This window comes from Elaeis guineensis, chromosome 5 (assembly GCF_000442705.2).
Source record: "Elaeis guineensis isolate ETL-2024a chromosome 5, EG11, whole genome shotgun sequence".
In the NCBI taxonomy this organism is placed as follows: Eukaryota; Viridiplantae; Streptophyta; class Magnoliopsida; order Arecales; family Arecaceae; genus Elaeis; species Elaeis guineensis.
In genome coordinates, this window is record NC_025997.2 from 72,419,786 (window position 1) to 72,437,186 (window position 17,401).

At 37.4% G+C, this 17,401-nt stretch overlaps 1 protein-coding gene across 7 annotated transcripts in view; it reads left to right on the plus strand.

Annotated features, from left to right (window-relative positions):
- The window catches only part of LOC105033842 (uncharacterized), a 53,748-nt gene that overhangs the window by 525 nt on the left and 35,822 nt on the right, over positions 1 to 17,401 (plus strand). For all 7 annotated transcript variants that reach the window (XR_012141541.1, XR_012141542.1, XM_073257962.1 and 4 more), the window contains exons 2-4: positions 117 to 238; positions 329 to 477; positions 7,273 to 7,396. Coding sequence is in view for 5 of the 7 variants with exons in the window: in XM_073257962.1 (XP_073114063.1) it covers positions 117 to 238; positions 329 to 477; positions 7,273 to 7,396 (395 nt within the window). In the remaining 2 variants the exon portion in view is untranslated. The remainder of the gene's footprint in view (positions 1 to 116; positions 239 to 328; positions 478 to 7,272; positions 7,397 to 17,401) is intronic.

Below are 17,401 nucleotides of genomic sequence, written 5' to 3' on the forward strand. Positions count from 1 at the left end.
TTTTGATCTGTATCAACAAATTGATAAACAGATCGGATTTGTGGTTATCTTTCGGATTTCGGAGATGGGTTTGATTGTTGGATTGATCGAATTTGGTGGATTTTGGCATTGTTTAGGTGTTGTATTGAAGAAAGCAAGGAAGATAGGGAAAGGGAAGTGCGATGCAAGTTTACCGACAGGAGCTGTTATAGATACTCTTGTTGTGCTGTCCGCTGACCTTGCTGAAATTGTTGTCAAGGTAGATCACATGCTTTTTAGCGATAAAAGAACTTCCTTTTGATGATTAGCTGATGTTCTATGATTGAGATTGACTGCACTCTCTCTGCAGGATTTTCTACTGCCCGCAGAAGGAATTGTTGGTAGTGTTGTTGATGATGGTGTGGAGGTGGCTTCCAGGGACATTGAGTCCCGAGCTTGTGCTGGGGAGCTGGAAAGGGGCGCAGACATAATGAGATCTGACAGTGTTATTCCCATTGCGTATGTAGCGAAAGTGATGCTTTTATATGTTGTTGGGTTTTTGCGTACATGCACATCATTGTCTACTTATTCTTGTGCTGATAATTATTCATTAATTTATAACTGTTTTGGAGTCACAGATCACACATTGAATCCCTCTATTTCCAAATGAATTTTGCAATAACTATATTTTAAATAATTGTTTGGTTAAAGTACTTCATGAACAAAGACATGTGCATGGCAAAGTGCAGAATCTTGGGTCGGGAACATGAGTAGGAAGGCAGCACTTCTAAACATTTAGAATGTAGGTAAGATGATGCAGCCTGACTTAGAGTTGCAGGCTTTTAAATCAAAGAGCAGTGCATAATTGGTCCAATAACAATCAATATTTTTTGCCTTTCGAGTTGCAGGGAGTTAATTCAAAGAGAAGTAGGGGTCTTTCGCAATTAAAATATTTAAGGATTAATTTAATGTTTAATATGTCTGTTAGATAAGAAATTAAGATTAGATTTTACCGTGACCATCATTGGTAAATCTTTTGAATCTGGATTTTTGATTATCTTGTTTGGAGTTTATCGGACATTTTTATGAAGGCCAGCCGCTATCAGCAATTATTAACATAAGGAACAATTATAGGTTGGGGGGGGGGGATGACCTCCATGTCTCATCTGTGCCTAAGAGGGGCATTCAATTTCTCTGTGGCACCTAAAAGGAAGGAAAATGGGTACAAATGCAGAACAAAATAGGAAAATATAGAGAAATAAGAAGATGGGAAGAGACAACCAAAGAAAATAAGTAAAAGAAAAGAAAGAAAAAAATTGTAGCTGGCCATTTGTTGCTGAGTGTCCCACTCCTTTCTCCCCTGGTTCTTTCTCTTTCCCTCACATCTATCCTCATTTGTCACCTCAGCCATAGAATGAAGTCCAGCTCCAACTTTTATAGGACAAGTACCAGGTCAATTTTGTGATATAAAAGGGGGAAAAGGACAGGTGCACGGCAGTTTTTAGTAGTGCTGATAGACATTCAATGGAATCATATCTCATCTATTACATTTTGTAGATGGGCCAGAATAGCTTGTATATATGCTAACCATTGTAGAGTGAGATTCCTCTTCTCTAGCATACATCTCCCTTTTCTGATTTTATGCTGGTTTTTTTATCCCTTTTAGGGCCTGTTTGGATGGCTGGGCCCAAAATCCCATGGGATTCATGGATTGGGCCAATACAACCATCAAAATCAGGTTGGGCTAGGGTATACTTACAAATACCCAAAGCCATCAGCCCTTAAGGAGACTGGACAAAACTCCAAGTTGGAGCCCCAGGCACCTAGCTATGGACATTCATACATTAGTATTATCTGGGATTCTTATGTAGTGGATGTGATGCTTTCATATGTTTTGTTTGGTTTTTGCATACATGCACATCATTGCCTACTTATTCTTGTGCTGATTATTATTCATTAATCTACAACTGTATTGGAGACATGGTTCATGCATAGAGTCCCTTGATTTTCAAATAAATTTCCAATAACTAAATGGGTTGTTTTTTCAATGAATTGTTTGGTTAAGGCCATATAAGAGTAGGGTCATTGACATCTTGAAGTACTTCGCGATCAAAGATATGTGCATAGCAGAGTGCAGAATCTTGGGTCGGGAGCCTGAGTAGGAAGGCAACACTTCTAAATACTGGTTAATACTGAGTGGTCCACATTATGAGTATTGTACATCTTGACATTCTAATCCTTGTTTGAGAATAAAACTAAATTATTGAGATAATAGATCTGTAGGGTGAACTTCATGTAAAGTTAACAGCTCTTCTACTTGTAAATAGGGTCTTGAAGAACATAGGAAGGCCTTGGCGTCAGACTTCTCAAATGAATGAATTGTTATTTTTTTTGAAAAGTCACTCAAGAAGTTTCTGAAATATTTATTGATATCTCATGACAAATACTGGAAACCATTGACCTGGATAAAGGACTTTTTCAAGCATTTTGAAAGCCATTCTAAAATGCATAAAAATTGTTTAGACTTGTTGATTTTCTGGTGAGAAAACAAAGATAATGATATTACATCTTTGTAGAAAACATGTGGTGCTGGTGGATATCTTGAACCTTTTCCATTGGCTTAGAGACATAAAATTAGCATCCTTTCATGACTACTTATGTAAACTCAATATAAGTTCCAATATAGTTGACTATTGAGATTGTCAAGAAAATCTGAAAAGAATATGCAGCAGTTGTAGATAGCTCAAAACATATCGCAGGATGAAAATTTTTTCTTAGAAAAGAAGATAGCAAAAGTTCATGGGATAAAAGGCTATTTTGTTTCTTAGTTTCTAACATAGTAATTGTTCAAATGGGTGAAAATTAAATTCTAAAGCATTTCCTTACCTTAGATGCTTAATTAAAGTATGCATTCCTAGGCTAGATCCTAATAACAAGTTCAACTTAGGGTGCAGTACCTGCTTCAGAATCTCAAAGGAATCTTTCCCTTGTGCTGGCTTCAAGGTGCTTCTTTACTTATTTACTATAAGCTATTTTTGAGAGCTTTGTTCCCCAGGCACATCTGAACCTAGTGCTGCTTTAATTATTAGCCAAGGGTTAACTAAAAGGAGAATTCTTCTGTTTACAACATTAGGAAGATGGGGTGAAATTCTTTCCAGAAGATAGGGTCTAATAACAGTCCCATATGACTTTTTTAATTGGAGAAGTATTTTGATTCCCACTTTTGCTGCTTGTGCTTTATTAAACAAGGAAGAAGCTTTTACCTATGCATTTTATTTGTATGAGTAACTATTGTTTAAATATACAATAGTATCTGACTCCATAATCTAAGGAATAAGAGTGGTGTGTGAAAGAACAAGAAAGTGAAGAATTAGGTGTTTAATGAGGCTTTTCTTGCTGGAAATTGTGCTTGGAGATATACTTTTGGATTTGGTGCAAGGTTTGTTATATCGATTGGTATTGTGCTTTATCGATCGTACCATATTGGATATACTATACCATACTGGTGCTGAATCAGTATGTGGCACTATACCAATACTCGGTATGCTGAACCTTATCATACCATACCGCATATCAATACTGTTATTTGGGGTGCAATCGAGCCAAGCCGAGTCGAGTAGCTGGAAGGTCGAGCTCGACTCAAAATACTAGGACTCGAAACTCAATTCGAGATCAATCAAGCCTCAGTATCCCAAGCTCAAGCTTGACTTAATAAAAAATAAGCAAAGCTCGAGATCAACTTGATTCGACTCAAATGTCAATTGAGCCATACTCCAGCTTGAGTTTGAGCTCAAAATCAAGTCTTGACCTACTAATAATATACATATTAATATATATGATAAATAAAAATAATATTATTAAAAAAATATATATACTCGAATAAGTTCACGAGCTTTCAAGCCAAGTATCCTACCACTTGAGCTCGATAATAAGCGAGTCGAGTCGAGCACGAGTAGCTCGACTCATTTGCATCTCTAATTGTAATAGGATGGTATTGGTGCAATGTTGATACCAAGATGGTTAACTATGGGTGAGACTCAAAGCAATGTTTTTAATGAAGTTTTTTCTTGCCAGAAATTATGCTTGGGAATAGGCTTTTGGGCTTTGAGATGACGAGCCTCAACCCTCTAACATTTCCTTTTAGAATGTTTTCATTAGGGATCCTTTTTGACAGGTAGAAATGATTTTTCTCAGCTTATGCTTGAGTTGTCGTTGCATTCTACTTTAGGTTCCTATTTTTGTTATTGGTGGAATTCTATTTTGTCCTTGTTTATCTGCCATCACTCAAGCACTTTCTTTTTTACATTAACTTAATATTATTCTATCCTAAAAATTGGTGAACATGTCTGCCATTGGATTAATCATATGTTCTATTCTTCGGCCTCGCATTATTTGTGCTTTTAAAGAATGAGATTTTTAAATTTTGGATTGCTCCAAGAGGATTCCATATGTCAACTATTTTCCCAGAGTACAAGGGTGAGCCTTGGTGCAATAGTGAAGTTGCTACATTGTCACCCAAAGGTCATGGGTTTGAAATATGAAAATAGCCTCTCTGCAAGTGGAGATAAGGTCATGTACATCTAATGCTTTCTAGACCTTGCAATGATAGGAGCCTCTTGCATGGGGCCGCCATTAACTATTTTTCAAAAATATCCTCTCTCTTGAACCAATATCCAATCTAAAAAAGCAAAGAACCCAATTAGTCACTCCGAAAATCTCTTTCATATTGGACTCTTTAATAATCTAAATCTAACTAGACCCTTCTCTCTCTCTCTCCCCCCTTTTCTCCATATTGCGGTTCCTACTATACTTACTATGCATAATTTTCTCTCTTGCTCGATATCCTCCCTATAAACTCCCTCTGGCTTCCTCTTTACGCCCATTTAATCTCGTATCATAGCTGCCTATGCAAATGGATTAATGGACCACTTCCCAACTATCTATCCCTAATGGACTTGGCCCTTTTTGTCCTTGTTTTACCATTGAAGTCTCTGTACCACTGCCCTTGTTTAGTATGTTGCTATCCTTTGTTGTGAAAAAAACATAAATGTATGTTATTGTGTGCAATCACTTTTTACTCTTTCCCTCTTTCACTCTCAGAAAAAAAGAACAAACAATCTACAACACACACACACACACACATATATATATATGTATATATGTATATGTATATGTATATATGTATATATGTATATGTATATGTATATATGTAAATATATATGTATATATATTTATGGAGGAGGAATGTACATAACACTTTCTAGAAATGTCAATATTTCTACATACATACATACATAGATACACTTTATAGATCGTGACTAGACTTAAGGTGTCTTGCGGAGGAACAGTCCTTGAGTTGGAATTTTCGTGATTGTATGGATAGTAGGAGTCTGATGCAAGATTTTAAATCCTAGCGGTACCAAGGCTGTCTTGGTTGTCCCATCAGTTTTTGTGAGAAAATGAGTTTGGGATGGTGGCTGGACTTTGAACCCATCCACAAGGGGAAAGAAGAAGTAGAAAGAGGCAAGAAAGGAAGGAAAGAAGAAGAAAGGAAAAAAAGAAAAAGGAAGCAAAGAGGAAGAAAAAGGAAAAAAAGAAAGGAAGGGACAAGAAAAGAAAGAAATCAAGGAAAGAGGGAAGAACAGAAAGAAAGTAAGGGAGAAGAAAAGAAAGAAAGGAATGAAGGAAAGGAGGAAATGAAGATAGAAGAAAAAGGAAAGAAAGAAAGGAAAGAAGGAAGAAGAAAAAGAAAGAAAGAAAAGAAAGAAGAAAGGAAGGAAGGAAAAAAAACAAAAAAGAAAGAAATAAAGGAAAGAAGTAGGGAGATGGAGGGTACCTACTAAATGCTCGACCTGGACAACCGCAGGGATGGTAGGGCACTATATTCCATGGAGAAATTGGGACACCCCTATTTTATGGGATTTAAAACCTTGGTCTCACGTACTCCAAAATCCTAAGCAAGTGATTCAAGGGTTATAAAAAAAGTTAAGGCTAACTAAATTAAGAATGTAATATAGCAAGCAACTCTTAAACAATTTCATGTGGAAAACATATTAGTAATTCATGCTGTGTTAGATTATTCTACATGGTACTAGCTATGTCAAGGTTTCAATAATAACATTTTTTATTATAATGGATTGCCACCAAAACCATTATTGACCATTGTAATGGTTATAATGGCCATTTTTTGCCCTATCCTATGCATTTTGGAGTTACTTGATATCAACATAGCAGCGTTCATAACAGCTATGTAACAGTATTATAAGAAGAACAAACAAAACAACCATGAGTGTATTGTCCAAATCATTGCTTGCTTCATAAAAATACTTATTTTCAGGTAGCACAACTATTCTTTTGGATGAAAAAATTATAATGGCAGTTTTTAAAACTTGAGAGTCATGTGCATTTGTGCACACATTATAACTAGTAATTCTAAGTATGTAAATAGTTGGTTGATATCTTATTCTATGTATGTCAATTATCAATTATATCATATCATTCATCAACTATTCACCTTATTTTATTTTATTTTTTCTTAACATCTTTTATGTTTTCTTATATATGTAATTTAGCTAATTATATCTTGTGTTTTTGTCAACTACATTTTGTTTTAATTTACTTCATATTGTTTCTTATTTCTAATCTGACAATTTAACTTTTATGTTTTCTTTTTTCAGAATTCAGATTTTTATATCTTACATTTGCCCTGTTAGTTTAACATGAACTGCATGCACCTGCTTGCTTTGCACATGTGGTATTATCCTACCTTTCCAAAGAGCACACTTATACATAAACAAACTTAAATAATGGAAAAAGGCGAACCTCTTAAGCCAGTTATATTAAATACATGACCATGAGATGGGGAGTTATGGCCATCATAGTCAGTTGAAACTGTTGTGGATATTTTTACAATTTGTATCACACTAACCAATTCTCCAAGCTCAAGTATCAGGGGTGAAATATATGATAATGAACAAAGGAATACCTTTTGTTTTGTGTTTATTGCGATTTGTTCCACTGGTTAACAATTCCTGTATATCTGGTTTATCTCTTTCTTGTTATGAAACTCTGATTGGATATGGAAACATAATAGTTTAAAATTTCTGACAATGCTGGACCAAAATCACAAGCAATCTTTTCATGTTAATATCTAATACAAATATCCTTGAGATGTCTTGTACAAAATTCTTGTTATCCTTCATCATGGTCAAGCTTACCTTGGAAAAGAATGTACTTGTTTGTTGATAATTGATGAGCATTCTATTCCTTTGCATTATCTGAAGAGTGTTTATGGCATTTTATTCATCAATACAGGATGATGGACCGCATTGAAGGAAAGGAATCTCTTTCTAGTCCTGAGGATGCAATAGAAGTCAGAGAAGTTCTAGCAAAGCCTTTGGAAAGACATGGAAATCAAGAAAATATATGCCTGGAAAATGTAAGTTTTTTCAGCTACTTGCTTATCCATTAAATGCCACTCTCACTAGGACTTGCTATATATCGAGTTTGATTACATCATATTATAGTTCTGCTTAGATTATTCTGAAAATACTTATGTTAAGCTACATTGTGGGTATCACCTGCATTGAAACTATTTGAGGAAATTTGGAAATGACCAATGGAAATTGTTATAATTTGGCAAATATGAATCTTTCTTTGGATAATTACTCTAAACAGTACAAGGAAGAGAGGGACATGTAATACTTTGTTAAAATGTATTTAGATAATTAAGCCCATACTTTAACCTTGTGTCCCAACTTTTTCTGCATCGTTCATGCATTTTAAAGTGTTTCCACCCGCGTTTGCAGTTTGAGAATATTTCACGTTGTGCCTTCTTAAAAAGGTTTCCTGTTGATTATAAATCAATCTATTTAGATTGATATTTAATTGCCTATTCATGTTTCATTTGCTCCTTTATGTACTTAGCAGCTGATAATGAAAAAGGTAGAGATAAGTAGCACATATCAACCGAAATTGTTGGTGCATATCTAGGATATTTACAGCCATTTCCTTTATTTCTACAATAGGTTTCTTGGTTTCTCCATGAGTGTATGTTCTGGTAGTGTCTTAAGTGGATTTTCTAAAGTGCGAACTGGTGTGGTTTCTGTTGACCTGATATTTGTATACCTTCAAACAAGTCACATGTATGTACACATTCCAAGGATGACAACAAAGAATAGAGCTTATGGGAGAGAAGGGAATGACCAAGAAAGTACTCTTGAAAATGGATTGGATGCAGATTGGATCTTAGTATATTGGCGACTGCAGCTGTTTTTATTTGGCAAATACAAATATAAATATGGATATGGACATATGGTAAAGTTTGTACATGTTTATTCTAATTTGATACAGATATTTTGTACATATTTATTTATAATCTAAGCTTTGTGTGTAGTATATGATTCCACTTTATGTTTCGTTAGCTCAAAGTTCAAGCCCCCAACTCTCATTGTAATTTTTCTTAAGGAAACAAATAGTTACATGAAAAAAAACCAAGCAATAATCCCATCCACTTAATCATAAAGACTCTTTTAGTGGATCCTAATAGGTTGCTAAGCTTTTGGGTTGATGGGAGTAATTGTTTAAAGATGCAATCTATCAAATTTAAATGTTTTTGTATGAAAGAAAATGGAATTGATAGCATATTGATGCATTGGGGGTGGAAATGGACCAGATATTATCAATCTAGATCTGTTTCCTTCTCTGAATCTGTTTGGATATAGATACAAATTATAATATTGACTAGTTTTTGCATCAGTTTTTTGTATCCTATGGGTCACCAATATCCCATTTGTATCTGAATATCCGGTTTCATTTCTAATTCTATCTAGTAATCTAGGAGGATTACAAGACTCAATGTGGACCATTTTGGCCCCCATAGGGAAGATTTGATAAGGTTCAGGAGCAAGATTCATTGCATCGGGAAGCTGAATTGCCCGCCAAACATCTGTAGTCTATAAATTGCTCATATGATGCCTGATTGAAGTTCTCTTTTTTTTTTTTTTGTTGAAATTGAATAACTTTTTGAGATCTACAATGCAATGCGCCCTTTAAATGGTGCATTGCATTTAGCAATCAGAGGCAAATTTCATTATTCAACCTTCAAAATGGGTCGGTCATAGCTAAATTTTTTTTCTGACTAGGTGCTTCTCCCATTTTGGGAAGATAAAAAGGTAGATTTTGTTGTAGATCTGGACCTCGACCTCGGCTGAGACATCCACGGTTCTGGCCAAGCTATGGGAGATGGACGACTCAACACGAACGCAGATGTGACGAAAAGTCAGATATCCCGTCAGCAGTGGACCTCGATTCTTCGGCTTCGGACGATCTCTTTTAAATCGCCCTCGATCGATCTATCTCAGATCACCTAAAGATCGACGTCTACATCACAGATCTCCATGACCTCGGCTTTGGACGACCTAATGTAGCTCGTACCTGATCGACTTATCCCTATCTGCAAGAGGATAAGTATTCGCTCCATGAACTCCGTTACCTCGATCATGACGACCTACTGAAGGTTGGCTTGAACGACCTATCCTAGATCGGCAGTGGTCGAATTATTTCTTCCACCAATAGATCCATCTTTCCTCCAAATTAGGAAAGTCTAGATGAGGTAAAAACTTCTCCGCGATCAAATCTTTTGTAACAGAAAAATTCTTCTCCGAATCAATCTATATGACAAATCCGTAAATCATCAGGACTCCGAGATGGATACGACTCAAATTCTTCTCCTATAAATTAAGGCTCCGGGACCTCCAAGGTATGCAATCACTCGACTCCTTTTTTCCTTTCATTGTTCTCCAATTTCTTGACTTGAGCGTCGGAGGGTCTACACCGAAGAATGTCACCCTGATGTGGACTTGTTTTGCAAGTGTTCGGACGAAGCTTCAGTGGCGATTCCACCTCGTCCGCATCCATCTCGGCGTCCGACCTCAGACGGGGAGATCGGCAGCAACACGATGAATATTATATTCCCATTAAGTTTTAACCCTTGCTAGAATGATCCTTATGACAGTCTGTTAACTATCCCTTTACTTTTAGATATTTCCCAAGTCAGGGATATCTTGCCATACGCCCAAAAAAGTGAGGGGGATAGATTTTTATCATATTGGGCTATAGGTTGGTGTTGGACAATATAATTCTATTTTGCCATTTTGGTGGAATAGTCTTATTCCATGGGGGCGGGGGAGTTGGGGGCGGTCTTTCCCTCCCAATTACTTGTTTGCCTCTAATCTCTTTCTAAATACATAAAAGAGTGGGAGGACAATTTAATCATCGTGAATCCCATCCAAACAGTTATCCCATGCACTTATCTGTTTAACTGAACACAAAAACTGCATGTCCCACTGAATAAGTTATGTACCTCCAAATTCCAATATTACCTGGATAAGTTCTGCTTATTCCATCAAAATTTATTCCACAAACAGACACACCCTTAGGTACGTAAGCTTTCTAGAGATAAAACTGAGGCCCAGAAATTGACCTTCCATATTATTTTCATTTTGTGTCTGTTGCATATTCCTTTGGGTTCACTTTTTAGCCCGACCTTAGTGTTTGCCACATATCCACTTTTTATAAGGAAAATCATCAAGTGGTAATTTAGGGTATTTTGAATGCAAACATAAAGGTAGATTTAGAACTTCCTTACATGCGCTGAGGCATCTAGTGTATGTTGAAGAATTATCATAACAGAATCTTGGTTAAATGATTTAATCATGTGCAATGAAGGCGATGAGCAACTGCTAAATACCAAAAGGTGCTTAAACTTGCTTAGAGGTGTTTCGAAAAATTTTATTTATACTTATTGATCGGTCAGCTGTGTTTTCCACTAAAACAAGCAATTGTAAACCAATCATCTCTACAATAGTTACGTGAAAAAAAAAGAAGCAACTTATTTTTTATATAACAGTTTCAGGCTTCAGGAGCTGTCAATTTCTCCGAAACAGGTTCTATGAAGGGTAAGCACCTCATCATATTTGATCGAACACATTTATTCTAGATTTTGCATAAGATAAGATAATGAGAAAGCCTTTCAAGTAACTTAGGAGTTCAACCTATAGCATATATGATTTGCATAGTGAAATTGCTCTGAAAGCATAATCAGTCATATTTGGTCCCATGCGGATGAGACAAAGCTCATTGCTTATTAATATCTAGTAATGATGCAACTATCAGCAGGGCAATGATATGAGTTTCTAATGTTTACTACTTCACTATACTTAAAATTATATGTTATTTTCAATGAATTGACACTGTAACATTCCCCAAAGCATAGATAGTGTGGGTACTGGCTATTATATGAGTTTGGGAAAAATTTTTATTGTTGTTTGTGATATCTATACTAGAATCATAAATAAATCCTAATAGAAGCAAGGTTTTAAATCCTGTAGGACAGGGGTGTCCTAGTTTTTCCATGGAACAAGATGCCTGATTGTCCTGCCCCTTCTTGGCATCGATCTCGATAGATATCCTTTGTTTGTCTCCCCTTCTTCTTTCTTTTCTTCTTTCTTATCTTTCTTTCTTTCTTTTCTTCTTTCTTCTTTTGTTTCCTTTCTTTTTTTCTTTTTTTTCCACCTTCCTTTTTGTCCCTTCCTTTTTTCTTTCGGTTTTTTATCCCTTCTTTTATTTACTGTCTCCCTTTTTCTTCTTCTTTCTCTTTCCTTTCTTCTTTTCTTTTTTTTCTTCTTCTTCTTTCTTTTCACTTTTTCCTTTTCTTTATTTTTCCTTTCTTTCTTTCTTTTTTCTTCTTCTCTCCCCATATGGATGGGTTCGATATCCCGACCCCTTCCTGATCCCATTTTCTCATAGGAATAGAACTAGATGGCTAAGATACCTCTCGTCCAACTGGCACTTCAAAACCTTGAATAGAAGTACTGATATAAATTAATGTTGTCATAACTTAAAACATAAAGATTCTAAACTTCTTGGCTATCCAACCTGTTAGATGTTGGAGTTTGCAAGGGCTTTGAATGAAATTACATTTAGGTACTTGTTTGACAACTTAATTCATCCTGTTCTTTCTTAATATAATTTTTATTTGTCTATGATGTCCACATTTATATGTCTCACTTCCTCATTAGTGTCCTTGGTATGTAAAATGTATTAACAAAATATGCTATATGTATACATCTATTCATAACTTTGATGTTCTCATGTCTCTGTGTATAAATAAAGTTTCAAAGTGCTGCATGTATCATAATATAGCTATTTTACGTGTCATGCCACCAACTCGTTGGTACAGTGTTGTGTGAGTTAGACTTTGTTTACTGGCCCTGATTGATACATAAAGTCTTCTGTCAATGCATATCACTGATGTGCACTGATACAAGTCAGCAAGTAGCAATATGGGCTTGTGTGCTACATTCTCACTTCAGGCATATAACTCTGATTAATACACAAACCATTGCTTCTTCTCTATATGGTCTGCAACACCTGCATTATTTATTCTCTTATGGATTGATTATGATAACGAGACAGAATTACAGATTCATCATCTGCATTAGATGAAAGGTGAAATTCTATCATATTTGATCGCATATAAACTTCCCATAGTACTTGCAGTACAATAATATTCTATAATACCAGCAATATTTGTAGAATGCTTAGGGCCTGTTCGGAATCTTCCCTTGAGATCTGATAGGATTGGCTGGAGAGAGAGAATGTGGAAGAAGGAAGGGAGCTAGTGAGACAAGGGGAAGGAGATCATGGGTGCCACAGGCCCCAATCTCCTCTAGATGAAGAAAAGGACCTCTTGAAGCCTTCTTTAATCCTCTGGGATCGGGCCAGTGCTCCTCCCCTCCCCCCATACTCTGTGTGTGTGTGTCCTCCTTCTCCCGCTCCCTCACTTTCTCGTTAAACTATCCCTCTGTACAAACCGCTGTATCTTTGCTTGACAACTATCAACAGAATATGACACCCTACACATAGCATGCTGGCCCCTGAACAACAAGTGCATGATACAGATATACAACACTATTAACACTTTAATATTTGGTATATGTATTATACATTTATACTAGCTTAGAACTCTGTGCAATGCACGACATGTATTTATTTCTTCAAATAATATTTTTATAAATTAAAAATTTAATATAAAATAAAAACATATAATAGATGATATCAAATAGCTTAGAGGTTATAACCCATGTGACGCATGGGATGTAATTTTAGTAAAATAATATAATTATTTTAAATTTATTATTTTTTATTATTTTTATTTTTAATTATTTTTAAATTTTTTCATCTCTTCTTTTCTTTCTTTCTCGATTCTCCTCTTTAAAGAAAGATATATTTTAAATTTTTTTTATCTTTTTTATTTAGGATGAAAATGAATTGAATGAAAATCTAATCAATTATTGTATTTGAATTCATCTGAACATAAATAAAATTTGAATTTGTATCTAGTATCTATATTCATATTTATTATAATTATTTATCCGTTACCACCAAGTGTCCATTTCTTGTTGGCCTGAGTATATGAGCGACAGTCGTATCTTTAGGTGGGAGAGTAAAAGATAATACTGTTGAAATCTCTATCTTGATTTTCATTGCAAAACCATGAAAGAAGGCATTGTGTGAATTATCTTAGAGCACTTCTAAGCATATAGGCTTTGAATGAAAAATTCAACATATTGGGCTCCTCAAATTTGACAAATGCACCCTCATTCAATCATGGAAGATCATTTTTATTCATCGATATGTGAAAAATTTTGTTCATTTATTTATAAAAAGATTTTTCTAGCATCATGTGGTTTAAAAAGTCATTCCTCATTGTGCCTGTTTGTATAACAACGGGGGTAGGACCTATTTGCAGAACCAAGAGTATAAAGGTACCGTTCAAAATTTCAAATTCTCTTCTAGACTGTCGCTTCCATCGTACTCTTCCTTTTCCTTACTCTACTGAGTTTTGGCTCCGATACTCCCTTGTACTCATGGCTCCACCTCCAAATACCTCTGATACCCCGAAGTCCGGCGAGCTCTCCCAGACTTATTCTCCTTCCCATCTCTCTCCCCTCTCTTCTTCCTTCCCCCTTCCATCTCTCTCTCTCTATCCCCCCCTCTTCTCCCGATTCTTCAACTTCCTGCGGCGGCCGTCCCTCCTGTCACCCGACCTTCGACCCCTCACTGCAACTGCACCGAAAGGGCCTATGAGTGGGCCATCGTCGAGCTCCAGGGCGTCATCAAACCCCAGTCATCCATCGGTGATCAGATCCAGGATCTCGAGATCGGACACCTCTGTTGCACCTCATCCTCTTCTTCCTCTCAGGTCAGCAACATAGTCTTTCGACACTCCTCGATCTGTTCTATTCACCACCCTCCTCTGTGTCCTCAAATCTCACGCCGCCACTCCTTCCCATCTCTCTCCCCTCTCTTCTTCCTTGCCCCTCCCATCTCTCTCTCTATCCCCCCCTCTTCTCTCGATTCTTCAACTTTCTGCGACGGCCGTCCCTCCTGCCGCCCGACCTTCGACCCCCCGCTGCAACTGCGGCGAAGGGGCCTGCGCCGGGTGGGCCATCGTCGAGCTCCAGGGCGTCGTCAAACCCCAGCCATCCATCGGTGATCAGATCCAGGGTCTCGAGATCGGACGCCTCTGTTGCACCTCATCCTTTTCTTCCTCTCAGGTCAGCAATATAGTCTTCCAGCACTCCTTGATCTGTTCTATTCACCACCCTCCTTTGTGTCCTCAAATCCCACGCCGCCGCTTCTTCCCATCTCTCTCCCCTCTCTTCTTCCTTCCCCCTCCCATCTCTCTCTCTCTCTTTATCCCCCCTCTTCTCCCGATTCTTCAACTTCCCATGACGGCCGTCCCTCCTGCCGCCCGGCCTTCGACCCCCCGCTGCAACTGCGGCGAAGGGGCCTGCATCGAGTGGGCCATCATTGAGCTCTAGGATGTCGTCGAACCCCAGCCATCCATCGGTGATCAGATCTAGGGTCTCGAGATCGGATGCCTTTGTTGCACCTCATCCTCTTCTTCCTCTTAGGTCAGCAACATAGTCTTCCCGCACTCCTCGATCCGTTCTATTCACCACCCTCCTCTGTGTCCTCAAATCCCATGCCGCCGCTCCTTCCCATCCCTCTCCCCTCTCTTCTTCCTTCCCCCTCCCATCTCTCTCTCTCTCTATCCCCCCTCTTCTCTCGATTCTTCAACTTTTCGCGGCGGTCGTCCCTCCTGCCGCTAGGCCTTCGAACCCCTGCTGCAACTACGGCGAAGGGGCCTGCGCCAAGTGGGCCATCGTCGAGCTCCAGGGCATCATCGAACCCCAGCCATCCATCGGTGATTAGATCCAGGGTCTCGAGATCGGATGCCTCTGTTGCACCTCATCCTCTTCTTCCTCTCAGATCAGCAACATAGTCTTCCGGCACTCCTCGATCCGTTTTATTCACCACCCTCCTCTGTGTCATCAAATCCCATGTTGCCGTTGTTCCTCTCAATTTCTCCCATCATAAATGCGTGCACAACCTAACACCACAAAAATCCTTGTCAACGTGTCACGAAAGCGCTTATCCACGTGTCAAATCGAGAGGCACTAACGCGCAAGCTCCGTTTTATATTATATATATTAGATATGGATGTCTAATCATAGAATGTATTATGTATTCATTGTTTATAGATATACATATATAGATATTAAATATATGAATGCATATGTTCATATAATCATATGTATGTGTGCATGCATGAGTATCAAAAAATGTGTCTATATTTGCATTTCCATGCTTACATTTTGGTATATATGTATATATGTTCTTCTGTGCACGTGCATATATTTTTGTAGACTTGTAATTACATGAATACTATAATGTGGCATGTCTTTGTGTTATTGTATATAAAATAAAGAATACATGTTAGCAGAAGGACTTGAACCTTCGATCCTGTGGTTAACAGTCCACTAAGAAAGAGGAAATACTTGGGATCGGGAGAGGCGGGGCAAGAAAATGAGTGAGATGTTAAAAGCATGTGGAGAAACATGGATGGTTAGACATTCCTCATGCATGAAGACATTAGGCACTTTTCTTTATCTTGTAGAATAGGTGTGCACACATCTATGGTCTATAGTATGTATATGAATATGTATGCATGTGTATTTATAAATATGGTGGTTCAGGGGAGAGCTGCCTAGTTGATATAAGTCCATTTGATGTGTGGACATGTAGAACACTGCAAGTAACAACAGTTTAGTTGAAACGTGGCACAAAATTATAGAATGCCTTGTTAGAGGAACCAAAACTGCTAGCATTGACTCTGCAACTCTCAGCCATTTTAGCTGCCAAGTAAGATTGATCATTAGTACCTATACTCTTCTTCTGAAATATCCCATCCTTTTTTTTTTTTGCATTTTGTAATATAGTATATCAATGATTCATTTTTTTAAGGTATAAAGTCCCACTTTCTCATGAATAACATATTTCTTAATATATACTTCTGCATATGTGTTTGTATACGTAGTTAATTTGTTATATGTCATATTTTATAGAAGTGGCCCTGAGTTGGGTTTTTAGGAGATATTCCCAAAATACTCGTTGAGCACCCTGACACCTTGGCATGGGTGACATAAGGTTCTGTATTTATTACCTGGGTAGATAGATTTTTTTAGAAAGTACATCAGAGGGCCTATGGCCTTTTGCATTGTACATACTAGAATTTTCACCTATTTAGAAATTTTGAACCTTTCAAACACTTGCTTACGAAGTTCCATTTTCCTGTGCTAAGTTTGATTTTTATGTATGTAATGTTATCTTGTCTACAAATGTTGACTTTCTTGTTTGTGAGGACTAGAGATGCTGGAAGAGGAAGTATGGAGCTGTCTTGAAGTTCTGTGCCTTTTTGATTAATATCGGCTTTGCTATCCCCCCATCCCTTTTTTTTTTTACGGATTGCAATCTTAGGGAAAATTTCTTGTCTATGGGATCACTTCGAGATTGACGTCTTTTCCACCATAAATTTATATGGTGATGCAGTAGAGAACCAGGATCCAAGATTTCATCTCTTGATAGAGGCTTCTGCATCTTTTTCCTCTTCTTGCTTTTAAAGCATGCTGTGATAATAATAAAAGGATTAAGAAGCTATCCTATTACTATTTTCTTGTTCATGCCCTGATTGGGCAGAAAGAGACCTGCAGGATTTGAGAAAAGAATAAAGGATATCATGAATGTCTTAGGGGGTCTCAGAGGGTTGGTGTGCTACTGGATTTCATTTAGTGCCAAAGGCTGTGTGGGCTACTAGGTTTCTTCTTCCTGGTTGCAGACACTTAGGGAGTTAGGGTTGTTTTGTTTCCTTTTTGGAGATCCAATGTTATGCATATGTTCTTCCATCTATGTCTCTTGGTAGAGCCTAACATCATCGCAAATAGTTTTTCATCTTTCATCTTCCTTCTTAGCAATATTCTGTTTTGCAATCAAGTAAACAGAATTATTTGCATCCTTAAAGAGCAGCCCAGTGCAT